Here is a 24,489-nt window from a genome sequence, read left to right as displayed (position 1 = left end):
CCCCACTTCCTGTGTAGCTAGAGAGTCATCTTATCACTGTACAGTGTCACCTTGAAGACAAAGGGCTGATATGCTAAGGATGGTGAACCAGAAAGGTTCTAAAAGCCAGAGTCTTTGGGAGTTCCCATTGTGACACAGCAGAAATGAAGCCAACTAGTACCCATGAGGATGCAGCTTCCATTTCTGGCCTCACTCAGTGGGTTGGGAACCGGTGTTGCTGTGAGCTGTGGTATAGGTCACAGATGTGGCTTGGATCTGGTGTGGCTATGGCTGTGGCAGGCAGCTGCAGCTTTGATTCAACCCCTAGCCTAGGAACTGCCATATGCTGCGGGTGTAGCCTTAAAAAGCAAAAATGAATGAATGAATGAATGAATGAATAAATGCCTGAGTCTTTGATGGCATCAATGAACAGCTGACCAAAACCAACCTCCAGACTGCTTGTGAGGAAAAGCAAATCTCACTTTGTTTAAGCCAATGTTAGATTTTCTTACTTGGAGTCATATACATTTCCAATACAATCAGTACTTCCCAGTACTTGGAATATAAATAAGTTTTATTGGAAAAGAGTTTTCCAGTTACATAATAGTCAAATACAGGTTTAATAAAATTAAGTAAGAAAAGGATTGGGGGGGTTCCCGTCGTGGCGCAGTGGTTAACGAGTCCGACTAGGAACCATGAGGTTTCGGGTTCGGTCCCTGGTTTTGCTCAGTGGGTTAAGGATCTGGCGTTGCCGTGAGCTGTGGTGTAGGTTGCAGAAGCACTCGGATCCTACGTTGCTGTGGCTCTGGCGTAGGCTGGTGGGTACAGCTCTGATTTGACCCCTAGCCTGGGAACCTCCATATGGCGCAGGAGCGGCCCAGGAAATGGCAAAAAGACAAAAAAAAAAAAAAGAAAAGTATTTGGGAAAGTTAGTGAAAGTGGCCACACAGTTTTTCAATCACTGAATCTCTATAAAACACACAGAAAAACCACGTAGCAAAACCTGAAATTCATGTATCAATTATAACAAAACTAGGTGACAAGGTAGCCCTATACATCAATTGAGTGAAAAAAAGAAAAATGAGATTTCTTTTTTTTTTTTTTTTTTTTTTTTTTTTTTTTGCCTTTTCTAGGGTCGCACCTGAAGCACATGGAGGTTCCCAGGCTAGGGGGCCAATAGGAGCTGCAGCCACCAGCCTACATCACAGCCACAGCAACACGGGATCCAAGACACATCTGTGACCTACAACACAGCCCATGGCAATGCTGGATCCCTAACCCACCCAGCGAGGCCAGGGATCGAACCCACAACCTCATGGTCCCTAGACAGATTCGTTAACCACTAAGCCACGACAGGAACTCCAAAAGGAGATTTCTAGTAACAGCAAACTAGGCAACTCAGCTCAGTTCTCCCACTAAAACAAGAAAAACAAGACATGAGTGCACACTGTGGCTCAGCAGGTTAAGAACCCAACTAGTATCCATGAGGATGCAGGTTCAATCCCTGCCCTCACTCAGTGGGTTAAGGATCTGGCACTGCCACAAGCCCCAGTGAAGGTCAAAGATGCAGATATGGCGTTGCTGTGGCAGTAGTGTAGGCCAGCAGCTGTCACTCCAATTCAACCCCTAGCTTGGGAACTTCCATATGCTCCAGGTGTGGCCCTAAAAAAGAAAGAAAAAAAAAAAAGAAAAGACAAAAAAAAATTTACTTGAGGAGTTTCATGGCGGCCTAGATGTTAAGGATCTGACATTGTCACTGCTCTGGCTTGGGTCTGAGCCCTGGACTAAGAACTTCCACATGCTGGGGGTGCAGCCAAAAAACAATTATTTGAAGGCAATAAAGAGCTATCAAGATGGAATTCCTTCCATGGCTCAGCAGGTTACGAACCTGACCAGTATCCATGAGGATGTTCGATCCCTGGCCTCACTCAGTGGGTTAAGGATCTGGTGTTGCTGTGGCTGTGGTGTAGGCCGGAAGCTGCAGGTCCAATTCGACCCCTAGCCTGGGACCTTCACATGCTGCAGATGTAGCTCTAAAAAGCGAAAAAAGAAAAAAGAAAAGAAAGAAAAGAGCTATCAAGACAGTTGAGGAGGGAGTTCCTGACATGGCGCAGTGGTTAATGAATCCAACTAGGAACCATGAGGTTGCGAGTTCGATCCCTGCCCTTGCTCAGTGGGTTGACGATCCGGCGTTGCCGTGAGCTGTGGTGTAGTGTAGGTTGCAGACACGGCTCGGATCCCGCGTTGCTGTGGCTCTGGCATAGGCTAGTGGCTACAGCTCCGATTGGACCCCTAGCCTGGGAACCTCCATATGCCACGGGAGCGGCCCAAGAAATGGCAAAAAAGACAAAAAAAAAAAAAAAGACAGTAGAGGAGGGCCAAGGTCCTGGGAAGGACAAGGAGAGGAGGACTATGCCCCATTCCTGCCATTGGTATGAGCTGTTGCCACAATGGGAGCTTCACTGCAAACAGAAAAGCCCCACACAGGGTACACAGAAAAGATTTCAGAGAACACATACTGGCCAAATTTGCTTGAGACCAATCAATAGATCTTGATATTCCACAACAGGCAAGGTGTACTCAGAAAAATGAAACAGGAAAGGTTATAGTCAGGGGAGGGGTGAAAACCCATCACATCTGTTTTTCTTTCTTTTCTTTTTTTTTTTTTTTTGTCTTTTTGCCTTTTCTTGGGCCACTCCACTCCCACGGCATATGGAGGTTCCCAGCCTAGGGGTCGAATCGAAGCTGTAGCCGCCAGCCTAAACCAGGGCCACAGCAACACAGGATCAGAGCCGTGTCTACGACCTATATCAGAGCTCACGGCAACGCCAAATCCTTAACCCATTGAGCAATCCCGAACCCGCAACCTCATGGTTCCTAGTCGGATTTGTTAACCACTGCGCCATGACGGGAACTCCAACATCTCAGTTTTTCAAAAACACATTCTTAATGGCTGTCAATTCTCTGAGACATTCCTACACGGGCCCCTCCTCTCCATCCCCATGGGCTCCAGCCTCCCTATCCCCAACGCTGGTGGCTCCCCCCTGTGGCCCACTCTGGGTGCTGCAGCCAAACCTATCAGCCAAACCTGCAGCTGGCAGCCTACGCAGTGAAGCTACCACAAAGAGACTTTCTCTTAACTAAATTTAACTCCCCATGCTAATGCCAACATTTTCCCCGGGTTCTGCCCTAGTTCAAGTCAATTCATCAGTCTTGCCAGTGACCTGAAAGAGCTCATTTACTTCTCCTGGGCAAATACTTTTTTCCTGGAGGGTCTTGGCAGTCCAACTAATATGTGTTAAGTTACCACTAGATTATATGCCTCCTGGAGGCTGGGGAGGAGCAGGGGAGAAATGTACAAGTGCCATGGTAAAGGTTACAAGTAGGCTTAGTACAAATAAAAACCTAAAGTTAATGGAGCAGAAGTCTTGTATTTTGAGCTACTACCTGGCTTTAGAGGGAAATACTCTTCCAAAAGTCATTCGAATCCACAAATACAAGAACTTTCTGGCCACGCATCTGAAAGAAGGAAAGAAAGGACAGATACATTTTAAAACTCCATTTGGTTTATATCATGAATTTTCTGGAAAGGAGACAGGAATTTGAAGGTCCCAGGAGGAGAGAAACTACTATGAGTCCAAAGGTGAACTGTAGTTAATCCTGCCTCAAACAAAGCACAGGATGGGGCAGATGTATAAAGCTAAAATCAAGCAGATTATTTTATTTAAAAACTTTCCTTAGAAAGTATTTTGTCAATGAAGACCAGAGTTGAGGAAAAGGAAGTACCTGATAGTGCTCTAATGTGTAGTATTTCTTCCGCCTAAGATGCCTGGTCAATGTCCACTTACCCATCAAGGCTCATCTTCAATACTCACTCCTATATGATGCCTTTCTGGACCTTTCCCAACCAAAGAGAGCCAGCAGCTTTGTACTCTCAGCCCCCACTCTAATACCTAGTGTAAGGTTATGACAGCAAATCCCAGGAACCAGCTCTTGGGGTAGCTGTTGTTCCCTCTGCACCGTGAGCCTGAGAGCAGGGACCATGGCTCATGGCATCCCCAGTGCTTAGCACAGTGCCTGCTGCACACACAAAAAGTTTGCTTGTCTCGCCCAGTTAGTTTCCAGGTTCAGCTTGGAACACTCTTCTTTCTCCTGTCCTTTATCTGGCTCATTCTTACACGATCCTTCAGGACTTGGTCTAAATGCTACTTCCTCCAGGAAGGCACTGCTAGCATGGCTATTCTTGTCTTGTGGGCTGGTGGCACCACATCCTCTCCCTCATAGCTCTTACCACACTTTGCTGTTGTGGCCTGTTTAACAGTCTACTAGGCTACCTGATTTAATGCTTTCATGAGGTCACGGACCAGGAATCTTATTCACCTTGGATGCTCAACATCTAGCACAATACCTGGCCAGTAGGCACCTGGTAAATACTTGTTGAATGAACAAAAGGATACCTTTCAGAGACCTAATCAAGGGTAGCAGAAAATGATCACTTTCCTGGACCATGTTTAGACTCTTTTGAACTTATGCACTGTAAGGCACAACTGGAGACCATGAATGAAAATACTCAGTGGCAGATTTTACATCTGCAGATCCCCAGATGTTCTGAACATTTTGCCATGAAGAACAGGCATCAAGGTCTCCAATTAACTGAGCTAACAGAAAGAGAACCATCCCCTCATTTTAACCAAGCAGGGAGAAGAGGGGGGTAAGAATCACTGAGGAAGGGGACCCCTCGCCAGCTCACCTGAGGCGCAGTTCCCTTAGCCGGCCCCTTCGGGGTCTGGCAAGTGAGGGAAGAAACTGTATTGGGCGATGGGCCTTGGGGATCTCACTCCGCATACCAGGGAAGGCAGAACACTTCTTGTTGGACAGTATCTTTGGAGAATAAGGTTTCTTAACTGCACCATCCCTAAAAGACCTTGAATTTGAGAAGTAAGGGGGAAAGGAGAGAATCAGATTATCTCTGATGTGTTGCAAATGCCTTTTAATGTACAGTGAAATTAAATGGATAAACTCATTGTGACAGACTGATAATAATTCTGCTTTAAGGACAATAAGCAGCCCAATCTCTGGCAGAAAACACCCATTCCTCTGGAGGTGGGTACTGCTGGGTCGGCACTAGGCAGAAACTAGAGTGCTAGAGGATACCTTGCAGTCACAAGTCCTACTATGCTCTTTTTTCATGTGTCATTTAAGGGGAAATCACAAACTGGAAACAGCTTCCTTTATATATATACAAAAAAAACTAGGAATGATTTTTCGGACTATGTGACGTTTCTATCAATATGGAACTACATACTTTTACTAAACCTTACATTTATGACTTTTGGGGGGGGGGGCTGCACCCACAGCATGCAGAAGTTCCCAGCCTAGGGATCAAGTCCATGCCACAGCAGTGACAATGCTGGATCCTTAACCACTAGGTCACCAGGGAACTCCAAATTTATCACTTTTAATCCTCATTCAGAAACATTAAGAGATTATCTTACTGGTATGAACACATGATTTTTAAAAAATATGTATGTCAGAGCTCCACCTATAGGAAATACCTGGAAGCGACAACAGCCCATTAGTAATGAGCAAACCTAGAGCTCAAAATACCACTCCCTAGTAAGAGGAAGCAGCAGTCCCTGGAAATACTGCTGAATTTCAGATCTGAGACAAAGAAAATACAAAATAAGCCTGGAATATCTTGCTGGATCAGAAAGTAAAGAATGATGGGGGCATGTCAAAAGGACACAAGAGGAGTCCCCTCATGACCTGGCAAGTTAAGGATCCAGCACTGTCACTGCTGTGGCTCAGGTTCAATCTCTGGCTCAGGAACTTGGAGCCAGCTTAAAAGGGCTCCCACTGGCCAAAACTAGGACAATTTTGGCAGTAACCCACAAAATAAAATATGAATCTGAAAAACCACACTGATATAAGTAAATGAGTGAATAAATAAATGGGCAAGAATGGAAAGCTCTACTTTGCAATGGAATGCCAATGGATAAACTGCTAAGAACCATAAGAGCAGTATTTGATTCAGACAAGAATATCAATGGATGTAAAAACAATTGAGTGCTAGTTTGATGAGAAACAGGCTACTGTAGTTTCAAAATGTTTCCCTACAAAATACTAGTTCATTTTCTTTTCTTTTTTTTTTTTTTTTTCTTTTTTGTCTTTTTTTGCCATTTCTTGGGCCGCTCCCATGGCATATGGAGGTTCCCAGGCTAGGGGTCCAATTGGAGCTGCAGCTGCCGGCCTACACCAGAGCCACAGCAACACAGGATCCGAGCCGCGTCTGCAACCTACACCACAGCTCATGGCATCACCGGATCCTTAACCCAATGAGCAAGGCCAGGGATTGAACCCGCAACCCTGTGGTCCCTAGTTGGATTCGTTAACCACTGAGCCACGACGGGAACTCCTAGTTCATTTTCTTATAGTGGAGAAACTTGGCAGACATCATCTTAACCCAAGAGTAAAAGTTAACATCAGTGGTAACTGGACAAAATCTGGTACTGATGCACTGAAAGCACAGCATCACTTCTGCGAAACTCCTGCTAAAAACCTTAATCTAACCATGAAGAAACACTGAACAAACACAAATTGAGAATAATGCATAAAAGGTAAGTGGTCTGAACTCTTTGAAAATGTTTGTCATGGAAGACTGAGAAATAGTTCCAAATAAAAAAGGACTAAGCAGATAAAATGAATAAAAAGCAAAGTTTTTACCAAAAAAAAAAAAAAAAAAAAAAAGGAGTTCCCGTCGTGGCGCAGTGGTTAACGAATCCGACTAGGAACCATGAGGTTGCGGGTTCGGTCCCTGCCCTTGCTCAGTGGGTTAACGATCCAGCATTGCCGTGAGCTGTGGTGTAGGTTGCAGACGCGGCTCGGATCCTGCATTGCTGTGGCTCTGGTGTAGGCCGGTGGCTACAGCTCCGATTGGACCCCTAGCCTGGGAACCTCCATATGCTGCAGGAGGAGCCCAAAGAAATAGCAAAAAGACCAAAAAAAAAAAAAAAAAAAAAAAAAAGCGAAGTTTTTTTTCTTTCTTTCTTTTTTTAGGGCTGCACCTGAGGCATATGGAGGTTCCCAGGCTAGGTGTCAAACTGGAGGTGTAGCTGTCAGCCTACACCACAGCCACAGCAACACTGGATCCCAGCTGCATCTGCAACCTAAACCACACTCATGGCAACATGAGCTACACGAGTAGCTCTCTGGCTATTAACTTTTTTGTTGTTGTGGTTGCTTTTAGGGCCGAACCTGTGACATATGGAAGCTCCCAGGCTGGGGGTGGAATTGGAGCTGCAGCTTCCAGCCTACACCACAGCCACAGCAATGCAGGATATGAGCTGCATCTGTGATCTACATCACAGCTCACAGCAACACTGGATCCTTAACCCACTGAGAAAGGCCAGGGATTAAACCCGCATCCTCATGGATACTAGTCCAGTTGGTTACGACTGACCCATGATGGGAACTCCTGGCTATTAACTTCTGAAAGCAGGACTCTGAAGGGCTAACCTTGCAAGCAGGACTTTCAACAATATCAGGCTGCTATGTTAATTCTTTTCTGCACAAATTGAAAACAAATATTAACAGAAAAGATCAGGAGTTCCCGTCGTGGCACAGTGGTTAATGAATCCGACTAGGAACCATGAGGTTTCGGATTCGATCCCTGGCCTCGCTCAGTGGGTTAAGGATCTGGCGTTGCCATGAGCTATGGTGTAGGTCGTAGATGCAGCTCGGATCTGGCATTGCTGTAGCTGTGGCGTACGTAGGCTGGTGTGGCGTACGTAGGCTGTGGCGTACGTACTACAGCTCTGAATAGCCGCCTAGCCTGGGAACCTCCATATACTGTTGATGTGGCCCTAAAAGGTCAAAAAGACAAAAAAAAAAAAAAAAGAAAAAGAAAAAGAAAATAGAAATAATTTGACACTGATAAATTTGAAAATGTTGATTAAATGGATAAACAGCTAGAAAAACAAAACTTATTAAAACTGACAAGAAGAAATATAAAAAAATGTGAAAAGACCGATAACCATTAACAAAACTTAATGGTCATAAAAACCTTCCCACAAAGAAAATTCCAGACCTAGAAGATCTTGCTATCAAATTGTACCAAAATTTAAGGAAAAATACATGCCAATCTCAAAGAATTAAAAATTTTAAAAAAGTAACATTACTAATCCCAAATCTACATAAACCCAAGTGGTTTTCTGAGACCAGCCATAACCTTAATATACAACCTAACTAGAATATTTTTAAGAAAGGATAATTATCCATCAATCTCATTAATAAATACATCTTCGAAAACATAAACAAAATACCAGCTAACCAAAGTCGGCAACATAGAAAAAGGATACAGTAACATGATAAAGGATTAATTCCAGAAAGAGAAGGATAATATTAGAAAAAGCAACCATTAAAACAATCACATGATTGGAGTTCCCGTCGTGGTGCAGTGGAAACGAATCTGACTAGGAACCATGAGGTTGTGGGTTTGATCCCTGCCCTTGCTCAGTGTAGGTCGCAGACATGGCTCGGATCTGGTATTGCTATGGCTGTGGTGTAGCCTGGCAGCTATAGCTCCAATTCAACCCCTAGCCTGGGAACATCCATGTGCCACAGGTGGGGACCTCAAACAAAAACATTAAAATTAAAATTTAGGAGTTCCTGTCACGGCACAGCGGAAACAACTCCAACTAGGAACCATGAGGTTGCAGGTTCAATCCCTGGCCTCGCTCAGTGGGTTAAGGATCCAGCATTGCTGTGAGCTGTGGTGTAGATCGCAGCCGTGGCTCGGATCCCACATTGCTGTGGCTCTGGTGTAGGCTGGCAGCGACAGCTCTGATTTGATCCCTAGCCTGGGAACCTACATATGCCACGGGTGCAGCCCTACAAAAAGAGACAAAAAAAATTTTTTTTAATTAAAAAAATTAAAAATATCCTTGGGGGTGGGAAGGGGAACTCTGCATCCAGTGGCAGGATCTGGGGAAGTGGCAGCAAGTGCCATGCTGAGCCTCAAAAGTGGCAAGAAGCCCCTGAAGCAGCCCAAGAAACTGGCCAAGGAGATGGACGAGGAAGATAAGGCATTCAAAAGAAACAGAAGGAAGAGCTAAAAGTGAAGGCTGTGGGGAAAGGCCCACAGTTGGAATTAAGAAATCTGGCAATTGGTACAACCACTATGGAGAACAGTATGGAGGTACCTCAGAAAACTAAATATAGAACTACCATATGACCCAGCAATCCCACTCTTGGGCATATATCTGGACAAAACTTTTCTTGAAAAAGACACCTGCACCCACATGTTCACTGCAGCATTATTCACAATAGCCAAGACATGCAGACAACCTAAATGTCCAGTAACAGATAAATGGAATAAAAGATGTGGTATACATACACAATGGACTACTATTTGGCCATAAAAAAGAACAAAATAATGCCATTTGCAGCAACATGGATGGAACTAGAGACTCTCACACAAAGTGAAGTAAGTCAGAAAGAGAAAGACAAATACCATATGATATCACTTATATCTGGAATCTAATATATGGCACAAATAACCTTTCCACAGAAAAGAAACATATGGACTTGGAGAACAGACTTGTGGTTGCCAAGGGGGAGGGAATGAGATAGACTAGGAATCTGGGGTTAATAGATTCAATCTATTGCCTTTGGAATGGATAAGCAATGAGATCCTGCTGTGTAGCAGTAGGAACTATATCTAGTCACTTAGGATGGAGCATGATAATGTGAGAAAAAGGAATGTATATATGTTATGTGTAACTGGGTCACTTTGCTGTACAGTAGAAAGTTGACAGAACACTGTAAACCAACTATAATGGAAAAAATAAAAATCATTAAAAAGAAAAAAAAAAAAGAAATCTGGCAAAAGTAAGCTGTTCCTTGTGCCTGAGGCAATGACAATCCTAATTCCATTCCTGTTTAAACATCTGGATTCCCTGCTATAAAATCTATAGCTGGAATGAAATGCTGTCTTGAAACCTATTGTACATTTAAGAAAAAACTTTTATTTAAAAAATATATAATATTCTTGGAGTTCCTGTTGTGGCTCAGCAGGTTAAGAACCCGACTAGTATCCATGAGGATGCAGATTCAATTCCTGGCCTTGCTCAGTGGGTTAAAGGATTGGGCGTAGCTGTAAGCTGCAGTGTAGGTCACAGACGAGGCTGGGATCTGATGTTGCTGTGGCTATGGTATAGAGCAGCTGCAGCTCTGATTCAACCGCTAGCCTGGGAACTTCATATGACACAGTTGCAGCCCTAAAAAGAAAGAATAAATAAATAAAGTAATATCCATTTATGAAAAAAAGTCTCAGCAAACTAGGAAGGGATAAGGCACATCTATGAAACAGTTCTGGCAGACACCACACTTAAGGTGAAACACTTCAATATTAGCTTTCCCTTTGAGATTAAGAGTAGGACAAGTAGAACCAGTAACACCTTTTTTTGAGGGGGGGGGGGTGGCTGTGCCAGTGGCATGTGGAAGTTCCTGGGCCAGGGATTGAATCCACAACACAACAGTGACCCAAGCCACAGCAAAGCAATGACAATGCCGAATCCTTAATCACTAGGCCAACAGAGAACTCCAAGACCAGAGTCACTATTATTCAACATTGTACTGAAGGTTGTGGCTAGCAGATTTAAGGTGAGGAAAAAGAAACCTTAGTATAAACATCAGAAAGGGGGGAATAAAGTATCATTCTACATATGGTATGATTGTACGTGTTGAAAACCCAAAAGAATCTATAGGTAAACTACTAAAATTTATAACAGAGTCTAGTAAGTAAGACTCCTCGATACAAAGTTAATATATAAATATATAAGAATTCCTATCATGGGTCAGCAGAAACAAACCTGGCTAGCATCCATGAGGACGCAGGTTCGCTCCCTGGCCTCGCTCAGTGGGTTAAGGACTCCATGTTGCTGTGGCTGTGGTATAGGCTGGCGGCTACAGCTCCGATTAGATCCCTAGCCTGGGAACCTCCATATGCCTCAGCAGCAGCCCTAAAAAAAAAAGAAGACAAAACAAATATACATATAGTTGATTGTTACTGACAGTAAATTACATCTATATAAGATTGCCCCAAACAGTCAATTACTGAATACTGAACCCATTGCTCCTAAGAGAAATACATATATATGTACCCATACCTACACAAACATACACACCTCTCTCCTTCTTTTTTTTTTTTGGTCTTTTTAGGGTCACACCCGTGGCATATGGAGGTTCCCAGGCTAGGGGTTGAATCAGAGCTGTAGCTGCCAGCCTACGCCAGAGCCGCAGCAATGCCAGATCCGAGCCAGTTCTGCGGGCTACACCACAGCTCAAGGCAACGCCGGATCCTTAACCCACTGAGCGAGCCCAGGGATCGAACCCACAACCTCATGGTTACTGGTCAGGTTCGTTAACCACTGCGCCATGACAGGAACTCCTCTCCTTCTCTTTATATATACATATACACATACATACATGTATCACATAGATTATAACATTAAATCCTTAAAACAACTCATCCTGTCAGATTCTATTTCCTTTATTTTACAAAAGAGAAAATGAGGTTCAGAAGGGTTAAGTGACTTGGAGTTCCTATTGTGGCTCAGCAGTAAGAAATCCACCTACTATCCATGAAGACATGGGTTTGACCCCTGGCCTTGCTCAGTGGGTTAAGGATCTGGCACTGCTGTGGCTGTGATGTAGGCTGGCAGCTGCAGCTTTGATTTGACCCCTAGCCTGCAAACTTCCATATCCCATGGGTGAGGCCCTAAAAAGACAAAAAAAAAAAAAAAAGAAAGAAAAAGAAGTGTTGGGTTCCTGTTGCAGTTCAGCAGTAATGAACCCAACTAGGATCCATGAGGAGTCAGGTTTGATCCCTGGCCTCGCTCAGTGGGTTAAGGATCCGGCATTGCCATGAGTTTTGTTTTAGGTTGCAGATATAGCTCAGATCCCACGTTGCTGTGGCTGTGGCCGACAGCTACAGCTCCGATTCGACCCCTAGCCTGGGAATTTCCATATGCCACAGGTGCAGCCCTAAAAAGCAAAAACAAAAACAAAAACAAAACAAAAAAACTGACTACACTACCCAAAGCAATCTACAGATTACGAATTCAATGCAATCACTCTGAAAATTCCAACGGCATTTTTTTTTCTTTTTGGCCAAGTCTGCAGCGAGTGGAAATTTCTGGGCCAGGGAATCAACCTGCACCACAGGAACAACCCCCTTCCCAGCAGTGACAATGTTAGAACCTTAACCCCCTGAGCCACAAGGAAACTCTTCCAATGGCATTTTTCACAGAAATAGAGTCAATCCTAAAATTCATGTGGAATCACAAAATACCCCAAATAGCCAAAGTGATCTTGAGAAAGAAGAACAAAGCTGGAGATATCATATGTCTTGCTTTCAAATTATATTACAAAGCCATAACGACAACATAACAGTATGGTATTGGCATAAAAACAAACCAAAATCAATGGAACAGAGAGGCATATATGGTCAATTTATGACAAAGGAGCCATTTATGACATGATAAAGGGAGTCTATTCAATAAATAGCATTGAGAAAACTGGACAATCATATGCAAAAAAATGAAACCAATGGACGAATATCTTATTCCATACCCCCAAATTAACTCAAAATATATTAAAAACTTGAAGGTAAGACCTGACACCATTAAACTCCTAGAAGAAAACTTAGGTGGTAAGCTCTCTGACATCAGTCTTGGCGATGACTTTTTAAGATTTAACACCAAAAGCAAAAATCAACACGTGGGACTATACCAAGCTAGAAAGGTTCTGCACAGCAAAAGAAACCATTAACAAAATGAAAAGGTAACCTACTGAGTGGGAGAAAATACATGCAAATCATATATCTGATAAGGGGTTAATATCCAAAATATATAAAGAATTCATATAATTCAATAGCAAAAAAAACAGAATTCAATTAAAAAATAGATAGATGGGAGTTCCTGTCATGGCTCAGTGGAAACAAATCTGACTAGCATCAATCCCTGGCCTCACTCAGTGGGTTAAGGATCCGGTGTTGCTGTGAGCTGTGGTGCAGGTCGCTGATGCAGCTTAGATCTGGTGTTGCTGTGGCTGTGGTATAGGCCAGCAGCTACAGCCCCAATTTGACCCCTAGCCTGGGAACCTCCATATACGGCAGGTGTGGCCCTAAAAACAAACAAAAAAAGACAGTGGGAGTTCCTATTGTGGCTCAGCAGGATAAGAACCTGACAGAGTGTCCATGAGGATGTGAGTTCAATCCCTAGCCTCGCTCAGTGGTTTAAAGCTGCAGATATGGCTTGGATCCCACATTGCTGTGGCCATGGTGTAGCTGGCAGCTGCAGCTCTGATTCAACCCCAATCCCGGGAACTTCCATATGCTGCAGGTGAAGCCCTAAAAAGAAAAAAAAAAATGGACAAAGGATCTTAATAGATATTTTTCCAGAGAAAATATACAAATGGCCAAAAACACTGCTCGATATCCCTAATCATCAGGGAAATCCAAATCAAAACCACAACATGTCACCTCACACCTGTCAGAATAGCTATCATCAAAAAGACAACAAATAACAAGTGCTGGCAAGGATATGGAGAAAAGGGAACTCTGGTGCACTCTTGGTGGGAATGTAAATTGATACGGCCACTATGGAAAAAAGTGTAGCTGTTTCTTAAAAAACTAAAAATAGAACTTCCATATGATCCAGCAATTCTACTTCTGGGTATTTGTCTGAAGAGAATGAAAAACACTAACTCTATGTTCATAGCAGCACTATTTATAAGAGCCAAGACATGGAAGCAAGCTAAGTGTCCATCAGCAGAAGAATGAATAAAGAAAATATGGTGTCTATATACAATGGAATATTATTTAGCAATAAAAATAATGAAACCTTGCCATTTGCAAAAACATGGATGAATCTTGAGGTCACTATGCGAAGTTAAATAAGTCAGACAGGAGTTCAAAGACGTAGCTCAGTGGTAACGAGCCCAACTAGCATTCATGAGGATGCAGGTTCAATTTCTGGCCACACTCAGTGGATTAAGGATCCAGCGTTGCTGTGAGCTGTGGTGTAGGTCACAGATGTGGCTCAGATCCCGAGTTCCTATGGCTGTGGTGTACTCTAGCAGCTACAGCTCTTATTCAACTCCTGGCCTGAGAACTTCCATATGCCGCATTTGCGGCCCTAAAAAGCAAAAAAGACAAACAAACAAACAAACAACTCCAAAAATTATATTGTTTTGTGGGGAAGTGAGAAAACTTGACAATTTGATTCTGAGGATTACATGGAATTGCAAAAGATCAAGAATAGTTTACATTCTTCAAAAAGTACTGGGTGAGACATCTTACTCAGTTCTCAGACTTATGATACAGCCATATAATCAAGACATCATGATTTGCCATGAAAGACAAAAGCAGAAAACCAGAGTCCCACATTACAACCTCAGTTTCCAATCTCAGCACAAGACACCACTTGGAGCTGAGGCCCTTTCCACATCACAAATTACACTGCTTCCTCATACATCAAGTGGAACATGCCTCACTGTCCTTTCCTCAGACCATCAGTCAGGAGGGCTCATCTTCATCCCTTACCAACTCCTCCAAGCTCCTTTTTTTTTCCTTTTGTAAAATGGTAGTATAACAATGATATGTCTCAAATGCTTCTGTCAATAAGCATTATTCAACTGTTGTGGGGGGAAGGTCTAAATCAGCAAATACATAAAATCCAAAAAAAAAAAAATTTCATGATTTTGTAGCAGGGACAAATTGACCATAGGAACAAAATATAAAGCCCAGAAAACAGACATGAACTTAAATGGACCCCTGATTAATGAAAAAGGTGGCACTGCAGTCGTTTCAATAAACTATGCTGGCATAACTGGATATCCACACTGGAAAAAAAACGAAACTCATATGATACGCATAAACCAATTTCAGGTTTATGCATTCTTTAGTCTAAAGAATAAAATGTGAACAGCAAAATAATAAAGCAATGAAGACAACAGAGAATATCTTCATGACCTCAAGATGAAAAAGATTCCTTAAAACATGACAGGAAAAGGATTATAAAAGAAAGATTATAATTAAAAACCTAATTACAGGAGTTCCCGTCGTGGTGCAGTGGTTAACAAATCCGACTAGGAACCATGAGGTCTCGGGTTCGGTCCCTGCCCTTGCTCAGTGGGTTAACGATCCGGCGTTGCCGTGAGCTGTGGTGTAGGTTGCAGACGCGGCTCGGATCCCGCGTTGCTGTGCCTCTGGCGTAGGCCGGTGGCTACAGCTCCGATTCAACCCCTAGCCTGGGAACCTCCATATGCCGCGGGATCGGCCCAAGAGATAGCAACAACAACAACAACAAAAGACAAAAAAAAGACAAAAAAAAAAAAAAAAAAAGACAAAAAAAAAAAAAAACCTAATTACAATTAAATCATAACTATGATTGTAATTATTTATTTGTCTTTTGAGGGCCGCACCCGTGGCATTTGGAGATTGCCAGGCTGATTATAATTAAAACAGTGGAATTCATCAAAAGATACCACAGTGAAAAGAGTGAGCCACAAAGAGAGAGAAGATATGTGCAAAACATGAAACATACAGAGTTCATATTCAGACATATAAAAAACTTACATTTGGTCCTGCTATATAACAGGGAACCATATCCAATTTCTTGGGATAGATCAGAATGGAAGATAATGTAAGAAAGGGAATGTATATACATGCATGACTGAGACACCTTGCTGTGCAGCAGAAATTGGCACAACATTATAAATCAACTATACTTTTTAAAAAAACATATTCATCAACTAGGGAAAAGACGATATACAACTTAACAGAAAGATAGGAATAAAATTGGAATACGTACCTCAAGAACAGAAATCCAGGGAGTTCTGGTCGTGGCGCAGTGGAAACAAACCCAACTAGGAATGATGAGGTTTCGGGTTTGATCCCTGGCCTTGCTCAGTGGGTTAAGGATCCGGCGTTGCTGTGAGCTGTGGTGTAGTTCACAGACGCGGCTCAGACTTGGCGTGGCTGTGGTGTAGGCTGGCAGCTACAACTCCGATTCGACCCCTAGCCTGGGAACCTCCATATGCCACAGATGTGGCCCTAAAAAAAGACAAAAAGACAAAATAAATAAATAGATAAAAGAATAGAAATACAGATGCTCAGAAAATATATTTAAAAGGCACTCAGCTGCAACAGACACCAGGAAATGAAAATAAAAAGCATAATGAGGAGTTCCTGTCATGGCTCAGTGGTTAATGAATCCCACTAGGAACCATGAGGTTGCAGGTTCGATCCCTGCCCTTGCTCAGTGGGTTAATGATCCGGCGTTGCCGTGAGCTGTGGTGTGGGTCGCAGATGTGGCTCAGATCCCACGTTGCTGTGGCTCTGGCATAGGCCGGTGGCTCTAGCTCCGATCAGACCCCTAGCCTGGGAATCTTCATATGCTGCGGAAGCGGCTCGAGAAAAGGCAAAAAGACAAAAAAAAAAAAAAAAAAAAAAAAAGCATAATGAGCTACTACCACACACCCACCAGAGCAGGATGATGCTGCTGAGATGTGGGGCAACAGGAACATTCACACACTGCCCTTGAGTTATAACCTGGTACAAACAATTTAGAAAACCGTTACCTAGGAGTTCCCACTACGGTGCAGTGGGTTAAGAATCTGAATGCAGTGGCTTGGGTCACTGCAGAGGTGCAGGTTCAATCCCCAGCCTGGCACAGTGGGTTAAAGGATCCGGTGTTGCCACAGCTGCAGTATAGCTCGGATTCAATCCCTTGGCCAAGAACTTCCATATGCCATGAGTGAGGCCATTAAAAAAGAAAAGAAGGAGTTCCTGTTGTGGCACAGTGAAAACAAATCTGACTATTATCCATGAGGATGCAGGTTCGATCCCTGGCCTCACTCATTGGGTTGGGCATCTAGCATTGCTGTGAGCTCTGGTGGAGGTTTCAGATGCAGTTCGGATCCTGCATTGCTGTGGCTGTGGCGTAGGCTGGCAGCTGTAGCTCCAATTGGACCCCTAGCCTGGGAACCTCCATATGCCAAGGGTGCAGCTCTAAAAATCAAAAAAAAAAAAAAAAAAAAAAAAAAGAAAAAAGAAAGAAAAAGAAGGGAGTTCCTGTCATGGCTCAGTGGTTAACAAATCAAACTAGGAACCACGAGGTTGCGGGTTTGATCCCTGGCCTCACTCAGAGGGTTAAGCATCTGGCGTTGCTGTGAGCTGTGGTGTAGGTCACAGAAGCAGCTCAGATCTGGTGTTGCTGTGGCTGTGGCATAGGCCAGCAGCTACAGCTCTGATTATACCCCTAGCCTGGGAACCTCCATATGCCTTGGGTGCAGCTTGAAAAAAGAAAAAAGACCAAAAAAAAAAAAAAAAGAAAAATTAATGCAGTATAGATCTGCAGCTACAGCTCCAATTTTTTTTTTTTTTTTTTTTTTTTAGGGCCTCACTCACCACATATGGAAGTTCCCAGACTAGGGGTGGAATCGGAACTGTAGCCACTGGCCTATACCATAGCTCACAGCAACACCAGATCCTTAAGCCACTGAGTGAGGCCAGGTTGGAACCCAAGTCTGCATGGATACTAGTTGGGTTCATTACTGATGAGGCACAGTGGGAACTCCTGCAGCTCTGATTTGGCCCCTAGGCCAGGAACTTCCATATGATGCAGATGCAACTAAAAAAAAAAAAAAGAGAAAAAAAAAATTTAGGGAGTTCCCGTCGTGGCGCAGTGGTTAACAAATCCGACTAGGAACCATGAGGTTGTGGGTTCGATCCCTGCCCTTGCTCAGTGGGTTAACGATCCGGCGTTGCCGTGAGCTGTGGTGTAGGTTGCAGACGCAGCTCGGATCCCGCGTTGCTGTGCCTCTGGCGTAGGCTGGTGGCTACAGCTCCGATTCAACCCCTAGCCTGGGAACCTCCATATGCCGCGGGAGCGGCCCAAGAAATAGCAACAATAACAACAACAACAACAAAAAAGACAAAAGACAAAAAAAAAAAATTTAGGAGTTCTGTTGTGGCTCAGAAGATTAAGGATCCAGCAGCAGCCCAGCAACTTCCATGTGCTGCAGGCACAGCCAAAAAAAAAAAAAAAAAAGAAAGAAAAAATCAAAAATTTGATGATTATCTCCACACACTCAAAGAAGTTTTTGGTTGTAATATAAGGTGTGAAATACGCATTATACTCTAGACAAGAAACCCAAAACATCAACAATAAAAACCCTTATCCAAAGTTCCTATCCCACCACTTATGATTTAGGAAAAAACTACTTTTTTATGGTATATTATTTTCACACACAAAATGTTGTTTTGGTTTTTTTATTTTTCCTTTTTTTTTAGGGCTGCACTCTCAGCATATGGAAGTTCCCAGACTAGGGGTTGAATTGGAGCTCCAGCTTCCAGCCTACACCACAGCCACAGCAATGTAGGATCCTTAATCTGCTGAGTGAGGCCAGGGATAGAACGCGCATCCTCATGGATCCTAGCTGGGTTCGTTAACTGCTGAGCCACGAAAGGAACTCCTACACACAAAATGTTTATAGGTTTTTGTATGAGCCAGTTAATTATACAAAATTATACAAAAGCCACAAAATGTTTACAGGCTTTTGTATAATTTCAGTCAAGTCCCATCACTCACCTGGAGTCAACCTTCCTCTCCATTCTCCACTTAATCCCTTTTTGATGGTATTTCAACCAGTAGCTTGATATACACTTCTTAGTGAGCAGATTCTTCATGAATCAAAATCTTTTATCTTCCCCTTCTAACTGTAAGAAAATGGGGAATAAAAGAGAGTAAATTACCTGACGCCTCTAAGAGCTACATTTCTGAACAACTATGTAACAGCTTCTGGTCTCCTGCACCTCCTTCTTAATTCAACAACAGATGAATGTTGGAAGTCTCTGATTTAAAAGCTAAATTTTGGGGAAATTTCCTGGTGGCCTAGTGGTTTTAACTCAGTGATTTCACTGCCGTGGCCTGGGTTCAACCTCTGGTCTGGAAACTAAGATCCCACATCAAGCTGCTGCACGCCAAAAAATCCGATTTTTTTTTCTTTCTTTTTAGGGCCACACCCACGGCATGTGGAGGTTCCCAGGCTAGGGGTTCAATCGCAGCTACAGCTGCCTGGCTACGCCATAGCCACACCAGATCCAAGCCACGTCTTAAGACCTACACCACAGCTCACAGCAATGCCAGATACCTAACCCAATGATTTAGGCGAGGGATCCAACCTGAAATCTCATGGTTCCTAGTCGGATTTGTTTCTGCTGCACCATGAAGGGAACTCCTAATAGCATTTTTTAAAAAGTTATTTTCTAAGAAACGAAACAGAGAAGTGAGCCATATTCAAAAGGTTATTACTGGCTCATTTTTCCTGTTCAGGTGATACTCCAAGACCTTCAACTTCCCTTCATTAGAACACCAGAAGAAGTCAAGATTTCCTATTTTTTAATATTCATGGATGTCAATGCTGAGCAGCTCGGATCCTGCATTGCTATGGCTGTGGCGTAGGCTGGCAGCTACAGCTCCAATAAGACCCCTAGCCTAGGAACCTCCATATGCTGTGGGTGCGGCCCTAAAGAGACCAAAAAAAAAAAAAAAAAAAAAATCATGATTGTCAATGCTACCTATAAGAATCTTCAGGCAATTTAGTCAATGGTAGATTACTGAGTACAGTTTGCATTTTTTCATTTTTATTTAGTGATAATTTCTAGCAATATTATGAACTAAATAACATAGATTTGATTTTTTAGCACAAAGAATAGCAATGCTGTGGGTTGAACGGTGTGTTGTCCCCCACCCCCCGCCAGACACAAGACATGCTGAAGTCCTAACCTCTAGTGACCATGAATGTGACCTTGTTTGGAAAGAGTCTTTGCAGATATAATTAAGATGTAAGGATAAGGAGTTCTCACTGTGGTGCAGTGGCTTAAGAATCTGACTGTAGCATTTCATCCCTGACCAGGTGCAGTGGGTTAAAGACCAGGCTTTTGCTGCAGTGCAGCCTAGGTCACAACTACCACTCAGATTCAATCTCTGGCCCATGAACGTCCATATGCTGCAGGTGTGCCCATTTAAAAAAAAAAAGGTGTAAGGATGAGGCCATACTGGAATAGGGTGGATCCTTATTCCAATGATTGTTGTCTTTAAAACAAACAAACAAAAAACAGAGGAACAGATACACAGAGAGGATGCTACGAAGACCAGACACACAAGGAGAACAGCATATGATGGTGAAAGCAGAGACTGGACTGATGGGTCCACAAGCCAAGGCAAGGACTACTGGCACACCAGAAGCTAAAAGAAAGTCATGGGAGTTCCCGTCGTGGCGCAGTGGTTAACGAATCCGACTAGGAACCATGAGGTTGCGGATTCGGTCCCTGCCCTTGCTCAGTGGGTTAACGATCCGGCGTTGCCGTGAGCTGTGGTGTAGGTTGCAGACACGGCTCGGATCCCGCGTTGCTGTGCCTCTGGCGTAGGCCGGTGGCTACAGCTCCGATTCAACCCCTAGCCTGGGAACCTCCATATGCCGAGGGAGCGGCCCAAGAAATAGCAACAAAAACAACAACAACAAAAAAAGACAAAAAAAAAAAAAAAAAAAAAAAAAGAAAGTCATGGAACAGGTCCTTCCCTAGAGCCTTCAGAAAAAAGACAACCCTGTCAACATCTTGATTTCAGACATCTAGCCTCCAGAAGTATAAGACAATAAATGTCTGTTCTTTCAAGCCATCCAGTTTGTGCTGTTTTGTTACAGCAGCCTTAGCAGAAAACTAACACACGTAGTAAGAGAAAGGAGGAAGATTTAAGTATATGGTGGAAGGAAGCTAGCAGAGTGCCCTATGTTGAATAATGAAATTATCCTTTATAATTAAGGTAACATATTTCAATGACAATCAGGCAAGGAATTATTAAAAAAAAAGTTTATTCATACAAAATGAGTAGTTACTGAGATCAAACCTATGCCCTAGTCTTTCCAGTACCACACTCCAAATAAAAAAGGTCACCATTAGTGACTGTTTCTGTAAATTAAACTGAAGGATGGGAGTTCCTGTCATGGCTCAGTGGTTAATGATCCCAACTAGCATCCATGAGAACTTGGGTTCAATCCCTGGCCTCGCTCAGTGGGTTAAGGATCTGGCATTGCCATGAGCTGTGGTGTAGCCCGCAGAACTGGCTCGGATCCTGAGTTGCTATGGTTGTGGTGTAGGCCAGCGGCTACAGCTCCAACTGGACCCCTAGCCTGGGAAGCTCCATGTGCCACCGGTGTGACACTAAAAAGACCAAAAACAAAAACAACCCCCCCCCAAAAAAAACCTGAAGGATGATTCAAACAGGGATTTTTTGTGAAATACTACTATAATATGTGGATCATTGTCTTAGGTTTATGTCTTATAATGATTGGATTATACACAATGTTATCTGTGGTCAAAGACTTATTTTTGTTAGACAAAATGTGCCTATGTATCTGCCTTCCCTAATAGAATATAAATTCCTGAAAACAGGAGCCATTATCTGACCTCCTCATTGTATCTCAGGCACCTGAAACAGTTTGGAACTTGACAGGTGAAATACATAAATATTGGAAATACCAGGCTATCAGTTTGATCTCAGTAAGTATACGTATGAATATGAACTTATGTCTGAATTGGAATATACATAATAATAACCAAATATAAGAGACAGCCCGGAGTTCCCGTTGTGGTGCAATGGTTAACGAATCCGACTAAGAATCATGAAGTTGTGGGTTCAATCCCTGGCCTTGCTCAGTGGGTTAAGGATCCCACGTTGCTGTGGCTCTGGCACAGGCTGGTGGCTACAGCTCTGATTAGTTCCCCAGCCTGGGAACCTCCATATGCCTCAGGTACAGCCCTAGAAAAGACAGAAACACAAAAAAAAAAAAAAGAGAGAGAGAGACAGCCCAAGGAGAAAAAAGATCATTAGGTGTGAACTCCAAGTTAAACCTATAGTTTGACCTCCTAAGACAACAAATTTTTGCAACAAGTAGGAAGAAAATTAACTGACCTGGGATGTACAAGAAAGGAAGAGTTGCAGTACTCAGTTCAGGGGTGAATATAAGTTATATAGTATATACAGTGACTATTAACAATAAATTACCAGAGTTCCTGTTGTGGCTCAGCAAGCTAAGAACACAACTAGTATCCTCCAAGAGAATGCAGGTTCGATTCCTGGCCTTGCTCAGTGGGTTAAGGATCCACAGTTGCAGCAAGCTTTGGTATATGCCCAGAATCCGGCTCAGATCTGGCATTGCCGTGGCTGTGGCATAGGCCAGCTCTGATTTGACCCCTAGCCTGGGAACTTATTCCATATGCTGCGGGTGCAGCCCTAAAAAGAAAAAAGAAAAAAATCACAATAAATTACCATACAACCACGAAGGTGAGATGGAGGAAGAAAAACTGTGAGCCAAGTACTTACCTCCCATGAATAACAGTCAACATTTCAGGTGTAAACTTAACAAATCTAAAAATATTACTTATAAAGTTATTTGATTCCAATTTACAAATATCATCAGGACAAACAGCCAAAGGAATGCAAACCACTTTTTCTTATAAGCTTTTAATTTTTTTCTTTTCTTTTTTTTTTTTTTTTTTTGTCTTTTTGCCTTTGCTAGGGCCGCTCCTGCGGCACATGGAGGTTCCCAGGCTAGGGGTCTAATTGGAGATATAGCCACCGGCCTACAGCAGAGCCACAGCAACAAGGGATCCGAGCCGCATCTGCAACCTACACCACAGCTCACTGCAACGCCGAATCCTTAACCCACTGAGCAAGGCCAGGGATCAAACCCGAAACCTCATCATTCCTAGTCGGATTCGTTAACCATTGAGCCACTACGGAAACTCCTTAATATAATTCTTTCTTTTTTTTTTTTTTTTTGTCTTTTGTCTTTTTGTTGTTGTTGTTGCTATTTCTTGGGCCGCTCCCGCGGCATATGGAGGTTCCCAGGCTAGGGGTTGAATCGGAGCTGTAGCCACCGGCCTACACCAGAGGCACAGCAACGCGGGATCCGAGCCGTGTCTGCAACCTACACCACAGCTCACGGCAACGCCGGATCGTTAACCCACTGAGCAAGGGCAGGGACCGAATCCGCAACCTCATGGTTCCTAGTCGGATTCGTTAACCACTGCGCCACGACGGGAAATCCTAATATAATTCTTAAATACATATGCTAACTTGAAAATCATAAATGTAAAAGTATTTTAAGTTCCTACAATATTCTTCAGCTTCTATCAATGAGAAATGAATAATCTTACTAAAGAAAAGCATGGAAATACCTAAATCTATATTCTATGTCCCAGAATAAATTTCAACTACTTCCCTCAGGAAGTCTTCCATGACACCTCCAAGCCTGATACCTCCATGGCCCTTAGGTGGATACCACAGCACCTAGAATGTACAGACTAGATTTAGAATAGCGTTCATGGGAGTTCCCGCCCTGGCCAGGGGAAACAAATCGGACGAAGAACCATGAGGTTGTGAGTTCCATTCCTGGCCTCAGTGGGTTAAGGACCCCGCGTTGCAGTGAGCTGTGGTGTAGGTCACAGACAGGCCAGTAGCTATAGCTCCGATTACACCCCTAGCCTGGGAACCTCCATATGCCAGAGGTTCAGCACTAAAAAAAAGACCAAAAAAAAAAAAAAAAAAAAAAGCATTCATGGAGTGGGTACTCTGTGCCAGGCAGAGTACTAACCACTTTTCATTTTACCTGCTTCAATACAACCACCCTACTTTTCATTCTATAATCATCTTCATTTTATAAACGAGGTGCCCAAAGTCATCAGCTAAGTGGTACAGCTGGGACTGGTACTCACTCCCTAACAGCATTCACTCAACAAAATTTACCATAACCCAGAGGTTTACAAAAAACCTGAATGGCCTCTCATCAAACAAACAAACAAACAAACAAAACCGAGCACTAATCTCCCACTGAATGTTTTTGCCCAATTGGCCCTCGAAGCTCAGGTATGGCCCCTGAGGTCTACATACCCTTGCCCCTCACTTGGTCACGCAGCAGAGATCAAGAAACCCTCAATTCGTATCCGCTCACGCAAATGAGCCTTGCACGGATGCGGCACGGGCTCCCAGCTCGTCGCGCACGAGCCCCGCGGAAGAACGCCACGCCCCGCGAGAAGCGAGGGCTCCTGGCGCCGCCCGGTGCTCTCTTTCCACCTCTTTTCCATCCCCAGACCTCAGCCCCGTGGGCTGGAAGCATCACCTGCACTTCTACAGGAGGAGGAAGCGGAGGCTCCCACAGGACTCACCTGGCCGGACTCGGAAGATCGCGCGCTCGCCGCTGGGCTCCGGCTGGAGGGTCCAAGCCACTGAGAGGCTGGGGACTATCGAACCCGGCCTCGCGCCTGGGGAAGCCTAGCCTCCCGCCTCGCGCCCCGAAGTTTTGGTAAACACGAAGCGGACCCGGCCCGCTGGCGCAGCCCAAACCAGCCTCTGAGGTTCCCGCGCCTCTGCACGCAGGTCC

The 24,489-nt window shown here is 43.7% G+C and overlaps 1 protein-coding gene across 50 annotated transcripts in view; it reads right to left on the bottom strand.

Moving 5' to 3' along the window:
* SFI1 (SFI1 centrin binding protein) overlaps positions 1-24,489 on the bottom strand; it is a 93,602-nt gene extending 69,113 nt beyond the window's left edge. For 15 of the 50 annotated variants that reach the window (XR_014825947.1, XR_014825934.1, XR_014825935.1 and 12 more), the window contains exons 1-4: positions 24,275-24,489; positions 18,636-18,763; positions 4,730-4,903; positions 3,427-3,498 (exon numbers count right to left, since the gene is read on the bottom strand). Coding sequence is in view for 12 of the 50 variants with exons in the window: in XM_005670867.4 (XP_005670924.3) it covers positions 3,427-3,498; positions 4,730-4,903; positions 18,636-18,733 (344 nt within the window). In the remaining 38 variants the exon portion in view is untranslated. Of the gene's footprint in view, positions 1-3,426; positions 3,499-4,729; positions 4,904-15,854; positions 16,097-18,635; positions 18,764-23,287; positions 23,400-24,274 lie in introns of all 50 variants that reach the window. The other 35 variants (XR_014825943.1, XR_014825949.1, XR_014825945.1 and 32 more) reach the window with 7 other exon arrangements.

The sequence above is a fragment of the Sus scrofa genome, chromosome 14 (genome assembly GCF_054392235.1).
Source record: "Sus scrofa isolate SSC_HxYL_T2T_F1_AM1 chromosome 14, Sscrofa_HxYL_maternal_Yorkshire_Landrace_v2.0, whole genome shotgun sequence".
NCBI lineage: Eukaryota > Metazoa > Chordata > Mammalia > Artiodactyla > Suidae > Sus > Sus scrofa.
Note: the sequence above shows the minus strand (reverse complement) of the source record. Positions and strands in the feature narration are given on the sequence as shown.